This window comes from Stegodyphus dumicola, chromosome 3 (assembly GCF_044657685.1).
Source record: "Stegodyphus dumicola isolate Sdum_Otavi_A_Nest chromosome 3, ASM4465768v1".
NCBI classification, from domain to species: Eukaryota; Metazoa; Arthropoda; class Arachnida; order Araneae; family Eresidae; genus Stegodyphus; species Stegodyphus dumicola.
Genome location: NC_140770.1, coordinates 270,945,069 through 270,963,834, shown reverse-complemented (window position 1 = coordinate 270,963,834; position 18,766 = coordinate 270,945,069). Strand labels below are relative to the sequence as shown.

General features: G+C 34.2%; 2 protein-coding genes across 2 annotated transcripts in view; one reads left to right on the top strand and one right to left on the bottom strand.

Annotated features, from left to right (window-relative positions):
- LOC118203645 (endothelin-converting enzyme 1-like) overlaps positions 1–10,989 on the bottom strand; it is a 163,353-nt gene extending 152,364 nt beyond the window's left edge. Inside the window, exons 1-2 of the mRNA XM_085814138.1 lie at positions 10,621–10,989; positions 2,832–2,939 (exon numbers count right to left, since the gene is read on the bottom strand). Coding sequence (XP_085670264.1) covers positions 2,832–2,939; positions 10,621–10,666 — 154 coding nt within the window. The 5' untranslated portion in view covers positions 10,667–10,989. The remainder of the gene's footprint in view (positions 1–2,831; positions 2,940–10,620) is intronic.
- The window catches only part of LOC146998342 (uncharacterized), a 255,903-nt gene that overhangs the window by 77,087 nt on the left and 160,050 nt on the right, over positions 1–18,766 (top strand). The gene's annotated exons all lie outside the window — the stretch shown is intronic.

Sequence of the window (18,766 nt, the reverse complement as noted above, 5' to 3'; positions counted from 1 at the left end):
CGATTGTAAATTATTTATTGTTATTAGACGGACTATCTATTGAGGAATGACAACAGATAATCTGGATGTCGTTCTATTTATATTACTTTTTAAATATTCAGATGAAACACTATTGACATGTATATCGATACGATGCAGTAAAAACCTCTGTTATGTTATGACGTTTACGAATACGTTATGTGTAGGTTATTAAGTAACGGGTACGATTTATCTTTAAATAAATGTTTGCTTTTTAAAAACGTCTTATGAGTCATTAATTTAAATACAAAGGGAAGCTAACAGAAATCGGAAGCGGGATAATTCTGAAACCTAAGTCTAAAGTTATAAGAATTTTCTACGGGTAAATAAGTTGAAAAGAATTTTAATTTCAAGGTATGTGCATTGATTGCTGTAACATATTTATTATAAAATTTAATCTTGTAATGTCTATTTTCGGTAAGGTAAAGAAATGCGATTTAAGAATATTAAACGAAGAATTGGGAGAAAATGTAAATGAGAGTCATAAAATGAGCGATTTGAAAAAAAGGTACTTTTCCATTTCGCAGCGTAAATCTCGCCAAGCAGACTTTATTGGCGACAACACACAGCATACTTATAAAAAATGTTAACAAATGTTAGTTGTAAGAATTTTTTACTTTGGAGGCATAAACATTTTAATATCATTTAAAATCTTTTTAAGATGGGTCTTTTATTTACTTTCTCCACATAAATAGAGCGAGATAACTTACTAAATGATGACGTGCCGTTCCTCTGTGTTTCTTATTTCGTGCTATCCCATAGTTTTTTTTTTTTTTTTTTTTGGTGTGTGTATGTGTGTGTGTGTGTGTGTGTACGTTACAGTTTTCGGTTCAACAAAATTATATTTATGGTTCATTTTGAAATGTTCCAAACATTCCTCTTCCGGTTTTTCAGTGCAATATGATTTCTATGAATCGGAGTATATTATAGTTTCGTTTTCGATATTCTCCTTTATTGCTTCTAATCTAATACTCATGGATCGGTTTGGCACCTTCAAAAGGAAGCATTCGTTTGTTTCACGGCAATCTCTACCAAAGATCCTCTGTTTGGTAGAATCCGCCCCGCATTGTTTTTGCGCTTCGTTGACATATTTTCATCCACGATCATACCTCCTGTTTCCGTTGTTGACGTTTAAGGTCCTCCTGTTTACCGTTGTTGACGTTTAAGCAAAGAATCCACATAAATCTCTCGCACGTAGTTATTGCAGTCCACAGCTGTTCTGTGACTGATTTTCAACTGCTTTCACAAGTTAATTCTTCTTTCCAATCCATCTTAGCCTTCAGCCTTTAAAGAAATTATGTTTTAGTTCTGCTTTCATCAACAGATGGAGCCAGTAGTTATCTCCTGTCCAGGCTTTCTTATCTTATCTTATCTAATCATTATATCTTACTTATTCATTTGCGATTTTGCAGCTGAGGATGATGGTTCGGTAAAACCATCGAAACTAGTCCTGTGAAAATTTGAAAATATAACGCTGATTTTTGTTGCTTAAGTTCTAGTCAACTTTCAAAAATAAGCAACCAAGTAAAGAAAGGCCTTTTGACAAGCGAAACTCCTTTAAAGATGGACCAGTTGCTACAGTCAATGAAAAGAAAAAACTCTATCACACATAATGAAACAGGTGAACCAAACTGCTTCAGCTGTAATAATTTTGGACATATTTCAAAGGACTGTCTGCTGACAAATCCAGTAGTAATGTGCCGAAAATTTAGTAAAACTTGACATAAAGCTAAAACGTGTGTTAATAAAGCTTAAAATAATCATTCAAATGATAAAAATTGTTCTGTTGAGCAAGTTGGTGAAAATTCAGAAGAGAGCAAAACTGAATAATTCTGAAGAAGTACAGGCTTTAATGGATACGGGGAGTTTCTATTGTCTTTTAAGGACTTCAGTTGCTAAGAAACTTAAAGTGAAACCCGAACATGCTATGAATGGATTGTATGGTTTTGGAAATCAAACCGGGCCTGCAGTGACTTAAATAGGAATGATTAAAGCTGATAATGAAGTTGGCAATGTAAACGGCCAAGGCATTCACCCTGATCGTGTCCTTCCTTTTTTGAATTTTGGGTTGTCACTACCGCGTCAGGAAAACCATGCATTGCTATGTGTTTATCTATTCGTCTACGTGCATTTTATCTCCTGAAGGTTTGTAACCGCTCTGCTGAAACACTCTGTATATATATATATATATATATATATATATATATATAAAGCATGGGTTTATTTTGCTTTCGTCTTTAATTTTCAACTTCTGTCTAACTTTCTAACCTAAGTTTCCATATCATTATTTCTTTCTAATAGCTCGATAGACCGCTTTGGAAGTCAACGTCTGTTATTTATGATGATGTAAATGTTCCGTTATAGTATTAAAAGATACGACTGAAAGGCAGAATACACAACTCTGATTTTGCAAAAAGGCTTTCTGTACACTTAATAAGCAGAACATGCAAAGCCTTCTGCGTCTTTACGTAACATTAAATATTATTTATTTTTAGAACTGATAGAGATGAGCGAAATTAAGTTTTAGAATTTTTTTTTCCTGCTCTTTTCTCAAGAATACTAAAAAATGAAGATACAAGAAAAGTCATTCACTAATTAGATTTTCATTGGATTACAGTAGTTCTGAATGTCAATGTATGTTCAAGTGCCATAGGAATCTTTAAGTAGGTCAGAGAGCCATGTAGGTGTAAACAAGTGAGAACACATGCTACATTTGAGGTTGTACTAAAAATGAGCAAGTGTTATTGAGAAGATACAGAGACAATTATAACATATATAAATACCCTGCAGCAAAAACTAATGAAAGTGTTTACCTTCTTTAACACATAATGGTGTCAGACAGAGATCGGATACAGACGAGGCATTAAAAGGCAACAGACGAAGATTTGTGGAGGTTGGAACATAGAAATTTCTACTGGAATCTGAAAAACAAAATTCATTCGATTAATAATTATAAAATATATTGATTTATGCGTTCATACATCACGAAATCTTTCTAAAATGATACCCTCATGATTCAATTTTTTTTTTAAAGTGGTCAGCTGGGAAAACATTACTAATGAAATTTTCAGTACACCATTCAATTATGGTTTTGGAAATGACCTATTTTCAGAAATTGTTGACCTAGAGAGGTAGATACATGACACATTTTGATGCATATTCACGCACACATATATATATGTGAAGAGCGTTTTTCCAATTCATTCTCTTTCAAGCAATGAAAGAGAATTTAAAAATACGTGCACAATTTAAAAATACGCACAATTGTGCACTAGCAGCACAATTTAAAAATACGTGCAATTTAAACTCTGACTTTCTTTAATGCTGGGTTTAGATCGTTCAGAGGATATTATTTTTGGTTTTATGAATCTTCCGAACATAGTGAGAAAATTTTGGTGCATCACAATTGTATTGTGATTGTAAACAATGTTCAAGTACACAGTATTTAAGTAACAATCTATTACTATTTGAAATGGTTAAGCAAAAATTGATTGGTATGTCGTCCACTCTTGCATTGGATCGTCATGAACTGCACTCATTACAATTGTTTAATTGGATACAAATATAATAATATGGTTGGTTTGGTTTGGTTTATTTAATTATGACAAAGCACACTAGGGCTATCGGCCTAAGGGAGGAATGCCTTCGTGGAGGACTTTCTAAGCGAAACTGGCTCGTATATACATTACACATAATATAATAATATGGCGAGCCAATATAAGAGTTTTCATATAGTAAATTAGAAACAGAAAAAAATATGATTTGAACCCATTTTTACTACCCTTGTACGAAGTAAAGGAAGTAACGTAACCGCGAAAAATTCCAGGTATCATATTTCAACGAAAATATCCATTTTGACCGCTATCGAATGCAATTTAACAATATTTTTGTGTGACATCTGTAAAGACAGGATGAAGGTCTCTTTTTCCCTAAACTAACTATAAAATTGATTTAAAATGGATTGAGAAGAGATTTTTCTTGGCGTCTCTACGTACGTACGTACGTACGTGCGTACGTGAGTATTTCGCATATCTCAAAAACGATTAGCCTCAGAGCGTTGAAATTTTGTATATAGGACTGCTATAACATGCAGTTGTGCAGTTCCATTTTTGTTTGCAATAGGCAGCACCAAAAGTTATATGAAATTATATATATATATACATATACCCACTCTGTTACTCGGGTGAGTGAGCTTAGTGTTTTTATTCTTATATGTTGATAAATAGTGCAGTTTTTTTTTCCTTAAAAATTATTGATTTATGTGGTTTTTATCTTTCGGTTAATGTTAATCTGCATGCAACAATTGCAGAATTATCAACAATCTAAAATTTGTTTAAGTGCGGCTAAGCCTAATTTATTTTCACCATACCAACAGTATTTGTTTACATTTGAAACTTAGCAGAATAGTGAATTCACTCCTTCTACACCTTCAGTGTCGTCTTGCCGAGTGGAACCAAAAGGAAACTTTTAGTTTTGTGCACCGAAAAGTATGTTTCTTTCCCCGTTGGCGGAACTGCTTGTTTTTGCGTAGAAACTCTAGTTTTAATTGTATTTGGTGTTTTATGCTTTTCTATATCTTTCAATTTTCTAGTGAGGATATTTTGGGTTTTTATGTAAGTTTTTTTGCGAAGGGAGAGCTGTATTAATTGAAGGAGAAATATATCTCTAATGCAATTCGAGGAAATAAGATTAAATGAAATGTAGGAAAAAATTCTTGTAAATTAATATTCCGTACAAGGAAGTGATGTGGTGTACAAATCATATTTTTAAATAAAATATTTGTCTGTAAATTTTAGGAATTCAAACGCAACACATTTCATAAAAAGCAATCTGCACACTGATCAAAGAAAGCAATTTCAGCAAAATCAGTTTTAGTGTATCCAGATGCAATTTGAATCTACGCTCTGTAAATAAAAAAGGAAATTGTTTGAAAATTTCCGTAGCAGATACTAAGAATATTTTGTTACCTTTGCAGCAGACTGCGGAAAATACTCTCACGTAAATATGCGGGCGTCTAAATGGTCATCACGAATCTTAGCAACTAAACGTCATATTATTAACCCTTATTTGGGGTAATGAATGAATTCCAGGTTTACTTTTTTCGATAATACTTGCTTCAGTTATTATTCACACTCAACCTATTGATATCATATTCTTTGGTCTTAGATCATAGCTGATTGTTTGAAAACGAACAACTTGCAATTTTTTTGGAAAGGCAGGAAAAAGTCGCTCGTCTTTCTTTCAATAATAAACCAGGCAGAAAAATTGTCCGAAACAGTTGTTCGTGTAAAACAAACGCCGTGTGATATGGGCCTGAGAGGTACATGATAGGTGGGCCACTGCTGCCTCTTATGCAGAAACAAACGAATTACATAAGTGCCTTCTCCGGGATTCGAACCCAAGCCCTTCACTTGCAGCAGTGAGAGTCAGTAGTTTAAATGAAGAGCATATTTTACAGCAACCTGTTTTTAGGCTTAGGTGCTTCAAAACCAATGTCCGTTATTTTTCATACTCCTTACTGTTTTTTCATTTTATTTTACATCGATTTATCAAACATTTTCCTATGTTAAAACAAATTTTTGTATCATTATTTGAGGGATAGCTTAAATAGCCTTTGTATAATAGATTTCAAAGAAATTAAAAAAAAAAAAAAAGTCTGAAAAGTTTCAAGTTTTATATTACGCCCAAAGGGGCGTTTTTAACGCTTTGTGTGTTACATTTGTTTATTCAATTTCATGTTCTTCGTACTTAAACCATAAAATTCAATTCAACAGCAATATCACAAAAATAATTTAAAAAGAGCTTTTCTTTAGAATCTCCGATACAGTCTCGTCTCGTGCGCTGGAGGTAAAAATTTTTTTTTTTTTTTTTTTTTTTTTTTTTTTTCGTATAGTGTTGCCATTGCTCGCTTTGAAATCGTTGAGTTTGTTAATTAAATCGTTGTTAAAGTTTTATAAAATTTTAAACAGGTAATAAAACAAGTTCGAAATTCAAAATTCGCGCTTCCAAATGTCCATGTTCGGTTGGAGGACTACATTACTCAAAACTGGATGGCTCTATGTACAGTTGTTTCTTCACAATGTGAGAAACATTTATGCAGATTCCTCATTATTTACTTTCTTTAAATATAATACTTGGCGATGATATTTAGTAACAATAGCTTGTAAAGTGAATAGTCGCAAAATGCCGTTTTGAAATTAATAGCCTTTCTTTGCTAACGCCCTTTGGCCTAGTAATTTTTTAAGCCCCAAAGCTTCCAGATCTTAACGACAGCTCAAAAGGACTCTTTTAAACTTTACTATGGTTTATAAGTAGATATTATCAGTAGGCATGGCCCAGGTGAAACAGCACACCATTCTATAGGTTATTAGATGAAGATCCATTTAAACTAGGAATGCAATGTTGTATGTATTTAAAAAGCGAAAAATATATAATGTAATTTGTAAAAATATTTAATGTTTTTACTAGATATATCACGATATAAATAAAATTAAATCAATCAGATTGAAAAGTAAAAAGGTAAGATTTTTAAGAACTGCATCTATTGCTTTTAATTAGCTTAGTTTGCACATCGGCAACTGAGAGATTAAATTCCAAAATACATAATAAATTAGTTAAATTTTGCCGAATGAATTAATTACATAGAAATAAACTGCTTAAATTTTGCCGAATAGCAACAGACTCGAATGAAAAGTGAAACAACGCAAAATCGCATTTCGAGGCTAACAGCCCTTTTGGGCTTACAATGTTTTCTCTATAATGTACAGAATAATTGCTGTCGTTTACTATCGCATTTTCTCTTATATCTTTTGGGTTATCCAGCACATATTAATTATTATCAGTAATAATACTAGAAGTAGCATTGCTAGTTTTGTCGTTGCAGGGACGTGGATGTTCGCGTGTTTTTGAGGGTAAAGAATTAGTTGTTTCCTTACTTTTAAATGCTGCATATTTCAAGCATATCAAAATGCATAATCTCCTATAAAACAAAACTGTATAAAAGAAAAATACATCTACCTTACTCTACAATAATTAGACATTTTGACTAAAGACACAAAGACAACTTTGTTTTCTTCCAAAGGCAGACTCTAGTCGTTTATAGGAGGTGGCCATTACTAAGGCCAGAAGAGGTGATCTATATTAGGCTGCTATCACACGTCGTTTTGTTTCGGAAGAACAACTGTTTGTAACACTTCTTCTGCTTTGTCACAGCAGTTAATCACCATATAGATCGCTTTGAGGTTAACACAGGGGGAAACTGGTTCGTCACTACAAACAAGCTGATACAAACAAGCTGAAACAAGCTGATACAAACAAGTTGCATTCGAAGCTGATAGCTGATTGTTTGAAAACGAACAACTTGCAATTTTTTTGGAAAGGCAGGAAAAAGTCGCACGTTTTTCTTTCAATAGTAAACCAGGCAGAAAAATTGTCCGAAACAGTTGTTCATGTGAAACAAACGCCGTGTGATATGGGCCTTAGAGGTACATGATAGGTGGGTCATCGCTGCCTCTTATGCAGAAACAAACAAATTACATAAGTGCCTTCTCCGGGATTCGAACCCAAGCCCTTCACTTGCAGCAATGAGAGTCCGTAACCACTTTCCTGTATGGGCGGCCATAAAGATAGTGTAGTTATTTGGAATTTTCTATTATCGGGATGAGCTGTCTACTTCAATAACTGAAGTTCCGAATGGGTTTTTAACGAAAAGATGTTGATTTATTACTGAAGCAATTTTTATAGATAGTGAATGAAATTTAAAAATTATACTAATTAAGAAATATGCATAATAAATTATATAATATTAGTGAATGGTAGTTGATTGGATAGACAGGAAAATTTGAATCAAATTAAGATATTGAGATTAAAATATTACAACCATAGGTGACGCGGATTCCACATACAAACGCTTTGCAAATTGAAAGGCCTGTAAGTAACATGCGTAGGGGAATCTCTGTATTGGCAACGTTGTTGTTTCTTTGCACTCGAATTTGTAGGGCCTTTTAAGGGAAGTAGGAACATCCATACCGACAATGTTAAATTGGCCTTTTTTGATGTACCTTTTCTCAAAATCTGCTGTAAATACATGTTTGAATTTGTTTTGTCTAATTACAGAGTACCTCTATGAGATTATACTGAAATGAGGTATTCAACCGTTTTGAGTTTTAGGATAGTTTATAGCATATTGTATTAGGCATAGAAAAACTTAGCACTTTTCTCGAAAAAAAAAAAAAAAAAAAAATTAAAGGTTTCCGTTTTTAAATTACGTACAACGGAGCGTTTTTTAAACATTTTGTCTGTTACCTTTATTTTATAAATATCTCGTTCTTCGCACTTAAAGCATAAAATTCAGTTCAAGATCAATATCGCAGAATAGTTTTAAATCGAGCATACATTTAGAATTTCCGCGTTCTGAGTCTCGCGCGCTGGATATAAAAATGTTTTTTATATACAAAGTTGCCATTGCTCGCTTTCAAATCGTTGAGTTTGTTACTCTAAAATTCGTTAAATATTTACAAAGTATTAAATCGATAATAAAAAAAATTACAAATTTCAAATTTGGGCTTCCACATGCCCATATTCGCAGTAGGATTACGTCATTCAAAATTCGATGGCTCTATGTACCGTTGTTTTATCACAATGTCAGAATTAGACGTACATTTATGCAGATTTTTCATTATTCAATTTCTTTAAATATAATGCAGGACTCTTAACATTTGGTTGCAACAGTTTGAAAAGTGAAACGGACATTTAAAGTGAACCAAACAAAATCGCGAAACGAAAACAATAGTCCTTCAGAGACAAAGCCCCTTTGGACTAAAAAAAAAAACTGAATTTTTTCTCTTAGTTTATCGCAAAAAGCTCATTTCAGTTAACATTAGGAAACATAATAAACAAGCTATGAAAATTTATATACTTCTGAGCAGCAGTTTTTGAGAAAAGGTGAATCGAGTATAAAAAATCGCTTTTGGAGAAAATGGGATTTTTATGCAAAAATCCCTATTTATTCGATGACAAATTAAAACTAGATTTACAGTCCTAATTTTTATAGAGATAAAAGTATGGTATTTTTACAAGCTAAAAGTGTAGAGAAATTGAAAATGCAAAAAATCCTAAACCACTATCTTTTGAAGAATTTTTAGCTTCCGTTACTCCTTAAACGCTACAGAAGATTTTATTTCTTTTGATTATTTATACTGAATTTTTTTAGAGAATAAATTGACATGAATAAGTCAAGATTACCGAAAAATTGCTGGTGAAAATTTTATGCACATTAACTTCTGCTTTTTCATGTTACATGGTTTATGTTATTATCTTTTCAAATATTGTGAAGGGAAAAAATTGCAAAATTTCATAAAAATTGACGAAAAACATATTCAGACCACTCTTTAAGTTAGTTTATACCGCTTTAACGATTACAATCAAATTTATGTTAAACATATAACGCCGTACTTCGTAACTCTGAGGTATGCGATTCAGGAAACCTAAAATGTTTTGTTCGCAAATATGTAAATTACATTCAAGTACAATAATTGGTGTCGTTTATTACCTTTTCAACTTCTTCATTACATTTTCAAACATGTATATTGTAGTCAATTTTACAGCCTATATAACAGAAGAATAGGCAGCATTCTGCTAAGTGCATATAGATGCTCTTCTTCTAGAACCAACTTCAGAAGATTAAATTACATCTAACTTAAGTTTTCCTTTCAAGAACATCAGCTTTTTAATACTCAATGAGTGTTATTCATTTTGATGTCTCCCCGTTGTTCTTAAAATCTCTCTTCCTCAAGTTCATTTAATGGTATTAAAATCCAAATATTTCCCGATGAATTTTATGAAAAGCACGGTATCATATCGCATGTTGTCCGATGTTTCTCATCCGTTAGTTACCAGTCAAATTATCAGACTGAAGATTTTTAAGAAGAATGCAGGATATCAGTATGCGTTTAGTAACAAGCACTAACAGTCTGGAATTAGCGTAGTTATCTAAAGATAAGTTCGAATCCGTTTAGTACTAAATATACAAAAGTTAAATTTATTGATTTATATCATGATTACCGCCCAACCGGGTAGTGATTAGTGATTCTGATTTCTATACCGATGGGGCCGGGCTCGGAAACAGGATAAGGCATCAATCTTTGTGAATGAATAATGTCTATGCGACGTGGGGCAATCTAAACAGGCAGCGAGCCGAAATCCTCTCGAGAGGTTGTGGTAGGAGTAGATTGGTTGAAGACTTTCGGATACGTCCCCCCTCTCACCGGGGATACAGTTTCTCAAAACTGGGGGCGAGCTGAGCTAAAGTCGCGCTGTCACTCGTATGGTGCTCAAAGCTCATTTGAGTCCTTGCCACGATGAATGTCGTGGCTTTATCCTGACCATTGTCAGGGAAGTAAGATTGGTAACAGCGACAACATAGCATTATTATTTATCAAGTACACATTATGCAGGTGGGTGCATCACTACACCGACTCAAAAATTGTAATTCAATACCTCTAATGGTACTGATGGTGAAATGCTTCAGTTACAGATTATTTCAAATTAATATAATTGCATTTACAATAGTAATTTCTAATTTAATATGTAGTTTGTACTTACCTGTCAACACCAACAGTCTACAAAGAACGTCCTTTATAATTTCCATTACGGCTGTTTGTTATTATTACCTTCGTACGCCTGTTTGTAATTATGACTACTAACGATAGGAAAACAATTCCAATCTTTCTTTCAAGTTGCAAAACTTAACAATCTCACTATCTAAGAACTTAAAGTTATCGAGTGGTTTTGTCCCAATGCGACCAAATACAGATGGCGCTGTATAAACTATACTAACTCTATCTGATAGCTAGTAATTGTAATGAAAATGCCTTTCATTGAATTAATGAAAAGTTTGTTCTTCCACTATGCCAATAAATATATGTCAAATGCACGTTTAAATAAACAGGACAGGATTGAGTTTCAATAGTAACTTTTATGGAAGAAGACTGCGGTTAACAGAACAGATGTGTAGATATTTAAACAATGCTCGAAAACTTGTTGCTCATTGTTCGTACAAATGCTGCTTTTCTCATAATGAGGAAATTTGACATTCAGCAGATGTATCGACTGCACCAAAAAAAAAAAGGTGACATGTACAAATAAAATGATTTTTTACCGCAGACGAAGACGCAATGCAGAAAAGAAATGACAATTTTATTTTTACGGCATTAGATTATTGATTGCTACATACGCATTGTCCATTCAATGAAAGACTGATTTTGAAAGGCATCTTTCATCTGTCCATATGTTTCAAGCTAATGGAAGGTTGATGAAACATATTGCAGTTATAAAAGGCTCTGACCTTTGAGGGCGAAAAGTTACTTGTCGCTAAATAAATAAATAAATGAGCACTTTCAGAAATTCAGAACGACTTTAACGCCTGTGTACGTCCCGTAGAAATAGTTCTATAGAAAGATGAAATTTTACGGATGACCATCGAAGTACAATAGCATGAACAACAAGAAGTGTGATGAAAATACTTAAGTGGAGAACTTCTTTTACCTTGATGTCTGTAAGCACACTTTATAAAATGGCTGAATAATTTAATGTCTAGGGAAATGCATAAATTACTCAAATTGACAATTTAACTTGAACATTTAATGAAGATTATTAACGATTTTTGCAGATTGCGAGACTGGACCACGGTAACATGAATATTTAAGAAAATTGTCGCAATAAAGAAAAATGGAAAAAGCTCTTTCATCGGCGTTTACATCGCGGCCTCGTCTGGGCTTTTTCTATGTAATAGACAAATAAAACGGTAGCGAATGAGTACCAAAGAAAAGTCATCGTTTGGGTCACAGTTTGAACACCAACGAGCTACCCACGACAATGCGCCGAAAGAAATACTTCGAGTTTTCGTTTTCTTGATAGCTGATTGGTTGGACAAATCGCACGAACATTTTCAGTTCAGTTTAAAAATCCTGCGTACCTAGGTTGTACATTAGTTTTAACGAAGCATGTTTCGTCTAGGATCCTTCCACTGCAGGTAAAGAAGAAACTCATTTCATAGAAAGGTTTATTCTAGCCTCTCATTGCGTTTGATCTAACTCCATTAGTATTTTACGATATTCTCTGGAATTTAAACCAGAAGATATTAGTGCTTCAAAGAATTTAGTATATAAAATACTTCCTAATCTATTTTCGAAATGCGGTTTGCTGCGGTCATTGAGCAAATGCAGTACTTGCAGAAAGTGACATTTAAAATAATTATTAAATTAATTAATTAAGTATTATTCTTCTAGCAACATTCAAATTTTGTATCTCATTAATCTTGTTTCAAGAGAGAAACTATTAATTGAAAATGTGTGTTGTATTTAATGATAAAATAATTAGTAGTCAATATTGTTACTGAAAATTTATACACGCAGAAATTAAGCAGGATAGTTATCTATGTATGTATGCTTTTCTACCAACTAGGTGAACAAGCAGTAAATCGGATACGATTATGAAAATTAATTCAGCTCTTAATTTTTCCCTTTGTTAAAACGGGAAGACTATGAAGATAAGTGAAGCTCTTCAAATAATTCAAATCCACGTTCTGTATTTTTCGGGGAACATCATAAACACTCATATTTGTTAAACAAAGTTATGCGTATCTAGTTCAGTACGAAACAGCCCAAATTAGCTCCCGCGGTCACAATCCGCTTTAACTATGTTTTGTTTTTGCATATTTACTGAAAATATGGATAGCATTTAACCCTTTGCGGCACAGTGCATCCGGTCTGGACACACCTAAAAATTTCCTTCTGTACGCACAGAAAAACTGAATGAAAAACTATTTATAGATTACTATAGGTTACTCTGAACCTTCTTTATTTATAGCAGATGGCAGCTCAACACAAACCAGTCCATATATTTTAGCCATGTTTAGTTTTTTAAGACCCTCATTTTTAAATTTTTTTCCAGATTTTTTTAGGGTATAAAAGAAATTGTTTGAAAAGAAATGTGTATGTTATTTTTTTGGCTGTATGCTAATCTCCTTATTTTATATAAGTTTTAAATTTTTACCTTGAAATCTTGCCTGAAATCAAACCGCGAACCCTAGGTGTTCCCAGACCGGACGCACCGATCATCTAGGACAACTGAGAGTCTTTATTCTTTCTTTCTCCGTATCTCATCGGTCAGTTCATTGACAACAATGCTCATTTCAGTACTCTTTTCGAAGCTCTATTCAATCAGTGTGCCTACTTTGGGCACACCCACAGAATTAAAATGATAAGTGCTATCTTCACAAAATTTTACTTGTGTACTCCTCTAGGCCTAATTAGACTACCTACGTTTGCTTTTATCAAAATTCCGACTTTAAAAGATAGCGTGTTGGATAGGGTTAACAAAGGGTTAGTAAATAACTTATGCTGTTATTTCAGGCTGATACAAACGCAGGATTAAGATCTCCTTAGGCTATGTAACCGAAATTATCAGGAGCAATGATTTTCATAATTATGTAAATTACACATTGCAATCACAGTCGCATGCTTATTTTTTTATTGCCAATACAAGAAACATATGAGAGCTATTGCCATTGAGGTAGGATGCCTTCGTGAAGCACTTCCTAAAAGAAAAGTAGCTCTTTTTCATTGCACCTTTGAATTGCAACGAACCGCCTAGTTACTTCGGAGACAACTGATTTACCCTAGGTGTACCGTGAATATGAGCCAGTTTCTGTTAGGCATATTTTTAAGAAAGTTTCGTATCTTTAGGTTGCTGTTCCTTGAGAACTTTGCCCTAAATAATTAAATATTCTAAAATTGTGTTCGTTTGATATTGCCCGTCAAATTTCTGGAATGTATGATAACTGGATATTAAAAAATCATGGATGTTATTACTTGTTTGCAAAATGGTTATGAATTATGGTTGTAAATTTCTGTTCTTCTTTCCTCAGGTTCATTTTCATTGTGTTTGATTTAAGTGTGATCTGCAGGATTATGAATATCTCTGTCGAAGAGTTCCTTCTTTTATCTTTCTATGCTAACCAAAGGTTATAACAAATAGACTTTATATCAGATGCGAAAATTTTCTCATGGTTAGATTAAAAATTCTAAAAATTATCAACAACAAGATTATCTATGATATATTAAAATAAAATTTTCTAATAGGTGCAGTATGATTTTAAAAATTAATATTTAGTTACGTGCATGTAAATAATATGTATAGATAGATAATACATGTTTCATCATAACGCCAAACTAAAATTACAAATAAAATATTTTCTAAAATTTGGTTTATTTATTATGTAGCGTATTCAGTTGACTCTTCTACCAAACCTCGCACTTTTTTCTTGATTCATCGTTGAATCTGCTCTGCAACCAAATTCTTTTGCAAATTCTGGTTGATTAGAAATTGCTCCGTAATTTTAAATACCTTTGTGCAGGATATCATTTCAATCCTTTAACATGCTAGTAACAACACACTTATAATCAGGAACATTCAATATTATTCCAGAAATAATTTTACAATTTAAAATAAAAGCTTTCTTATTTCACTCACCTAAATTTTTGAGGGCTGTGTACCATTGACAAAATGAAGTACTTCAGCATTTCTGGTCTTAAATTGTCACACCATGCCTGAAATGTGTTTAATAAAATAATAGATTTTAATAGAACAATAAAATAATTTTTTACATTTACACACGCTTCTGAGAATAAATTTGATTACATCATGAATTTTTAATTTTCATGAGATTACATTTAAAAATAATAGAAACAGGAAAAATGCACATACAAGATAACAATTTGGTAATAAATAGTTTTAAGTAAGCCTAATTATTTTATTATTATATACGTTTTAGTAAAATCATCGCAAATAAAATGGATTAAATTAGAATTTACTGCTTTTTTTTCAGGTACTTTAAATTAATATTTTAAATTAATTGTATTGTTTTAATTAGTTTGGAATATTCCTCATTTTCATAAACCAAGAGCTAAATAACTAATTATCAACTTGAATATTTTGAAGAATTTTAGCACTAACTGTAATAAAGTAGTGAGGATTTATCTGTTTATTTTTGACGAATAGCTAATTTTGAATTAAAGCAACTTTCCTGTCACTTTCCTCTTCACCCACATTAATTATGCTAGAATCTAAATAAGTTAATGCGCGTTTATTCAGGCGGACTGAGAAAGAAGTACTATTTAAGCAAAGGTTTCGCAAGTTGATTTTAGAACGTGTTCTGCCTACTTTAGGTCACCTTGTTACCGTGACTAAATAGCGATTTGATTTTGTGGCGTTGAGTGCTTCTAGCCATTAGGCTTGTCTTGCCGGTTTCTACACAACAGAGCCTTTATTCGAGTTACTTAATCCCGTGAGCCGTTAGTCTAGCCTAACTTCATTGATGTTTAGTTCATCGTTACCTGTTTAAGTTAATCCAGAAGTATGTTTTTGTGTAAACCCAAGTCGGGTTACTGTTACTCCTTTACGCTAAAATAAAAGAGCTATTTACACCCTTATTCTGACCTTGTCTGTCTACAGTTTCCAGACAAGAGAATTATTCCTCTGTAGTCTTTATAGAGCTCATGGGTTGATGTTACCAGAGAAAGTGAGTTCTATAAAGTAATCAATTACTAATATAGCTATCGTCACCAAACTTTGAACTATTCTTTTCTGGGCTCTAAACATGGTCGGCGTCCACTTTAAAAAAAAAAAAAAAAAAGGCTCAAATCAGAGATATTCATTAAAATCCCTGATTGTCGCTCTCATTTTCCCGAGCGGCGACAGGATAGCGCCCGACCACACAGTGCTCGCATCTGCCACACATGCTCTGCAAGGTATACAGATGCTTCCCTGGCCACCGTACTCTCCTGACCTGTCACCAATCGAACATGTGGGGCATGTGATTGGACGCCGTTTGCAGACTTTGCCCCTGCCTTGTTCAGGAGACGAACTGTGGCAAATGGTTGAAAGAGAATGGAGAGCCATCCCTCAGGACACCATCCGCACTCTTATTAACTCTATGCCTAGACGTGTTCGTGCATCGCTGTCTGCGGGTGTCCCACATCCTACTTAGCCGACGCCGTTCTCGCTCTGTATTCCGACTATCATTTTGAAATAATTCGCTGAACTATGTTCATCAGTTTGCCGTAAAAAATCGGAAATCACGAACTTACAGATGATTCAGGAAGATAGAGCTTATCTGACTGAAAGAGAAGCTCGTGACCTGGCCCTATTCTGCAAATTTAGGGCGCTTGCCAATGAGAAATGCAGACCACTAAAAGATAGCAAACCAGAGGATATTCCTAATGATTCTCCTGCTACTGCTGCGGTTCCCCCACCAGCAAACAGCATGAAAAATGATGATTTTCCTCCACGTCCAAATATTAAAGCTAATTTCAGAAGAGCCCAGCAAGGTCTGAAGAAGATTTTACGAAATATAAAGCCCTAGATGCTAGTTTGGACTCTGTGACTGCGCTCAAAGAGGAGATACCACCCGGAGACCCCTAAAACAGCCAATCAGAAAGCCGGCACCACTCCAAGCAGCCGTAACGAACCCTAATTCGCCCAGAGATGATCCCAGCACTGCTGAACCAGAATCAATGGAAACAGCATCCATTGATGACGGAAAAATTGATGAAATTCCACCGGAATCATTAAATCCTAACAAGAATTGAGGACGGCTTCCGCCCTTCATCGTAAGAGATACCAAAATCAACTGGAATAAAGCTAGAGCACTCTTAAAGAAGCATGGACTACGCTCTGAAAGTGACTACTTCGGTCAGCAAATCCAGGACGGATTTAAGATATTGGTAAAACTACCTACTAATTTAAAACATGTCCAGAAAATTCTGAAAGATGAAAAGGTGAGTTTCCACTGTTTTGAGCTACCTGCATCCAAAAATTTAAAAGTATTAATCCGGCATTTACGGGCTTACATGGACATTAAGGAAATTGATGAAGAATTAGTCGCCAAAAAGTATGACGCCATCCGTGTCAACCAACTGAAAAGTGAAGAAATGGTGATGAAATCAACCTCCCACTCTTTCTCATTACTCTTGTGAGAAATGACAAAAGAGAATCTATCATGAATCTTTCCTTATGGGAATGAAAATCAAAGTGTAGAATTACAACGGCAGAGCGGGACCCTTGCAGTATTATTGCTGCCAATGGTTCCATCACTTGCAAAAGAACTGCAATCACGAGCCGCGTTGTGTTTGTTGTGCTGAGGCGCATGAAACTTTTTAGTGTTCAAAAGATAAATCTGAACCATCGAAATGTGCCAATTGTTTGCAAGTTAGACACACAGCCACCTATAGAGGTTGTGAGAAATTTCCGCAGCAGAAAGTGACTTCCAAAGCTAAAACGTTCAATGAACGTATAGTGACGAATAAATCATATGCTCAGGCATTAACTACAGGACTCGCTCCGGAATCTATCATAATGATGATAGAGGCCAAACAAATGTTCCAGCAACTAAGTATGTTGGTCACCTTCATTAAGGAATCTGGAATTCCTTTTCTGTGCAAGAAATTAATCGATGAAAACTCAAGTACACATCACGAACGAAATACGGATTCCTAAATTAATGGATAATTACACCAGACGGCTGACAACTATCCGTTTCTTTTTCTGGAGCGCCAATTGCCTCTATAGTCGAATTGGTGAATTCCAACAATTTTGTATTGATCACGATATTGACATTGGCATGATAATTGAGACTCTTGCGATACCATGCCATTGTCTCAATGTTCCGAACTATGTTTTATAGAAATGTGACCGTACCACCCATAGAGGAGGGGGTGTTATGATTTATGTGAAAAGACAATATCCATCGTGTCTCATAAATTCATGCACGGATTTTAATTGTGAAAGTGTAACTGTTCAAATTACTTCACCGGTGTATGGTGACATAAATTTCTGTGCAGTGTATAACCCACCACGAAATCGACTCTCTGATACTTTCTAGTCTCTATATTGCCTGAGGACTTCTCTACTATTGCTGCTGGGGACTTTAATTCTAAGCATACAGCACGAAATAGTACAAGAGGCAATGCCAACGGAAAATTTTTACATGAGTATGTCACAAATCACCCTGTAGTATTGCACTCCCCAAATGAATATACATATCGACCGGACCGGCTAGAAAAATCAGACATTCTAGATAGTGTTCTAGCGACTACAACGGTTCGAATGGCATTAGATGTAATTTACAACTCGACTCTGATCATCCACCTGTAATTGCTACGTTAGGAATTCCTAAACCCTCCACTAATATGACCAGAAGTTACACACACTGGAGGCGTTTTGAAAATTTGTTGAAAGACTGAAGTTTTCCTCAAAAAAGCTTAAGAACTGTTATTGATACTGAAAATGAAAGCTCTTCATCAACCAGTAAAATTAAAACTGCCACTGTAGAGGCTAGTGATATAATTAATGATAGAGAGAAACTTTATAAATTACCCTCAAATATTCGTTTGCTAATGCAGCAGCAAAATAAGTTAAGAAAACGTTATCACGTAACCTGGTCTCCACCAATCAAGAGGGAAATTAATAAGATTCGCACGACGGCGTCGAAGGTATTTGGCACGTTCCTGTGAAAGTATAAACAATATTTATTAGCAATATTCACATACCAATATAAAAAAGGACAAAAGTCGTTTCTTTAGATTGGCGATTCTTAACCGGTAGTACGCGTAACAGTGGTGGTAACGCAAGGGAAAAACAGCTGGTACACTAAGAAAAAAAATTACCCCACGATGTCAGGCCTCTCCAA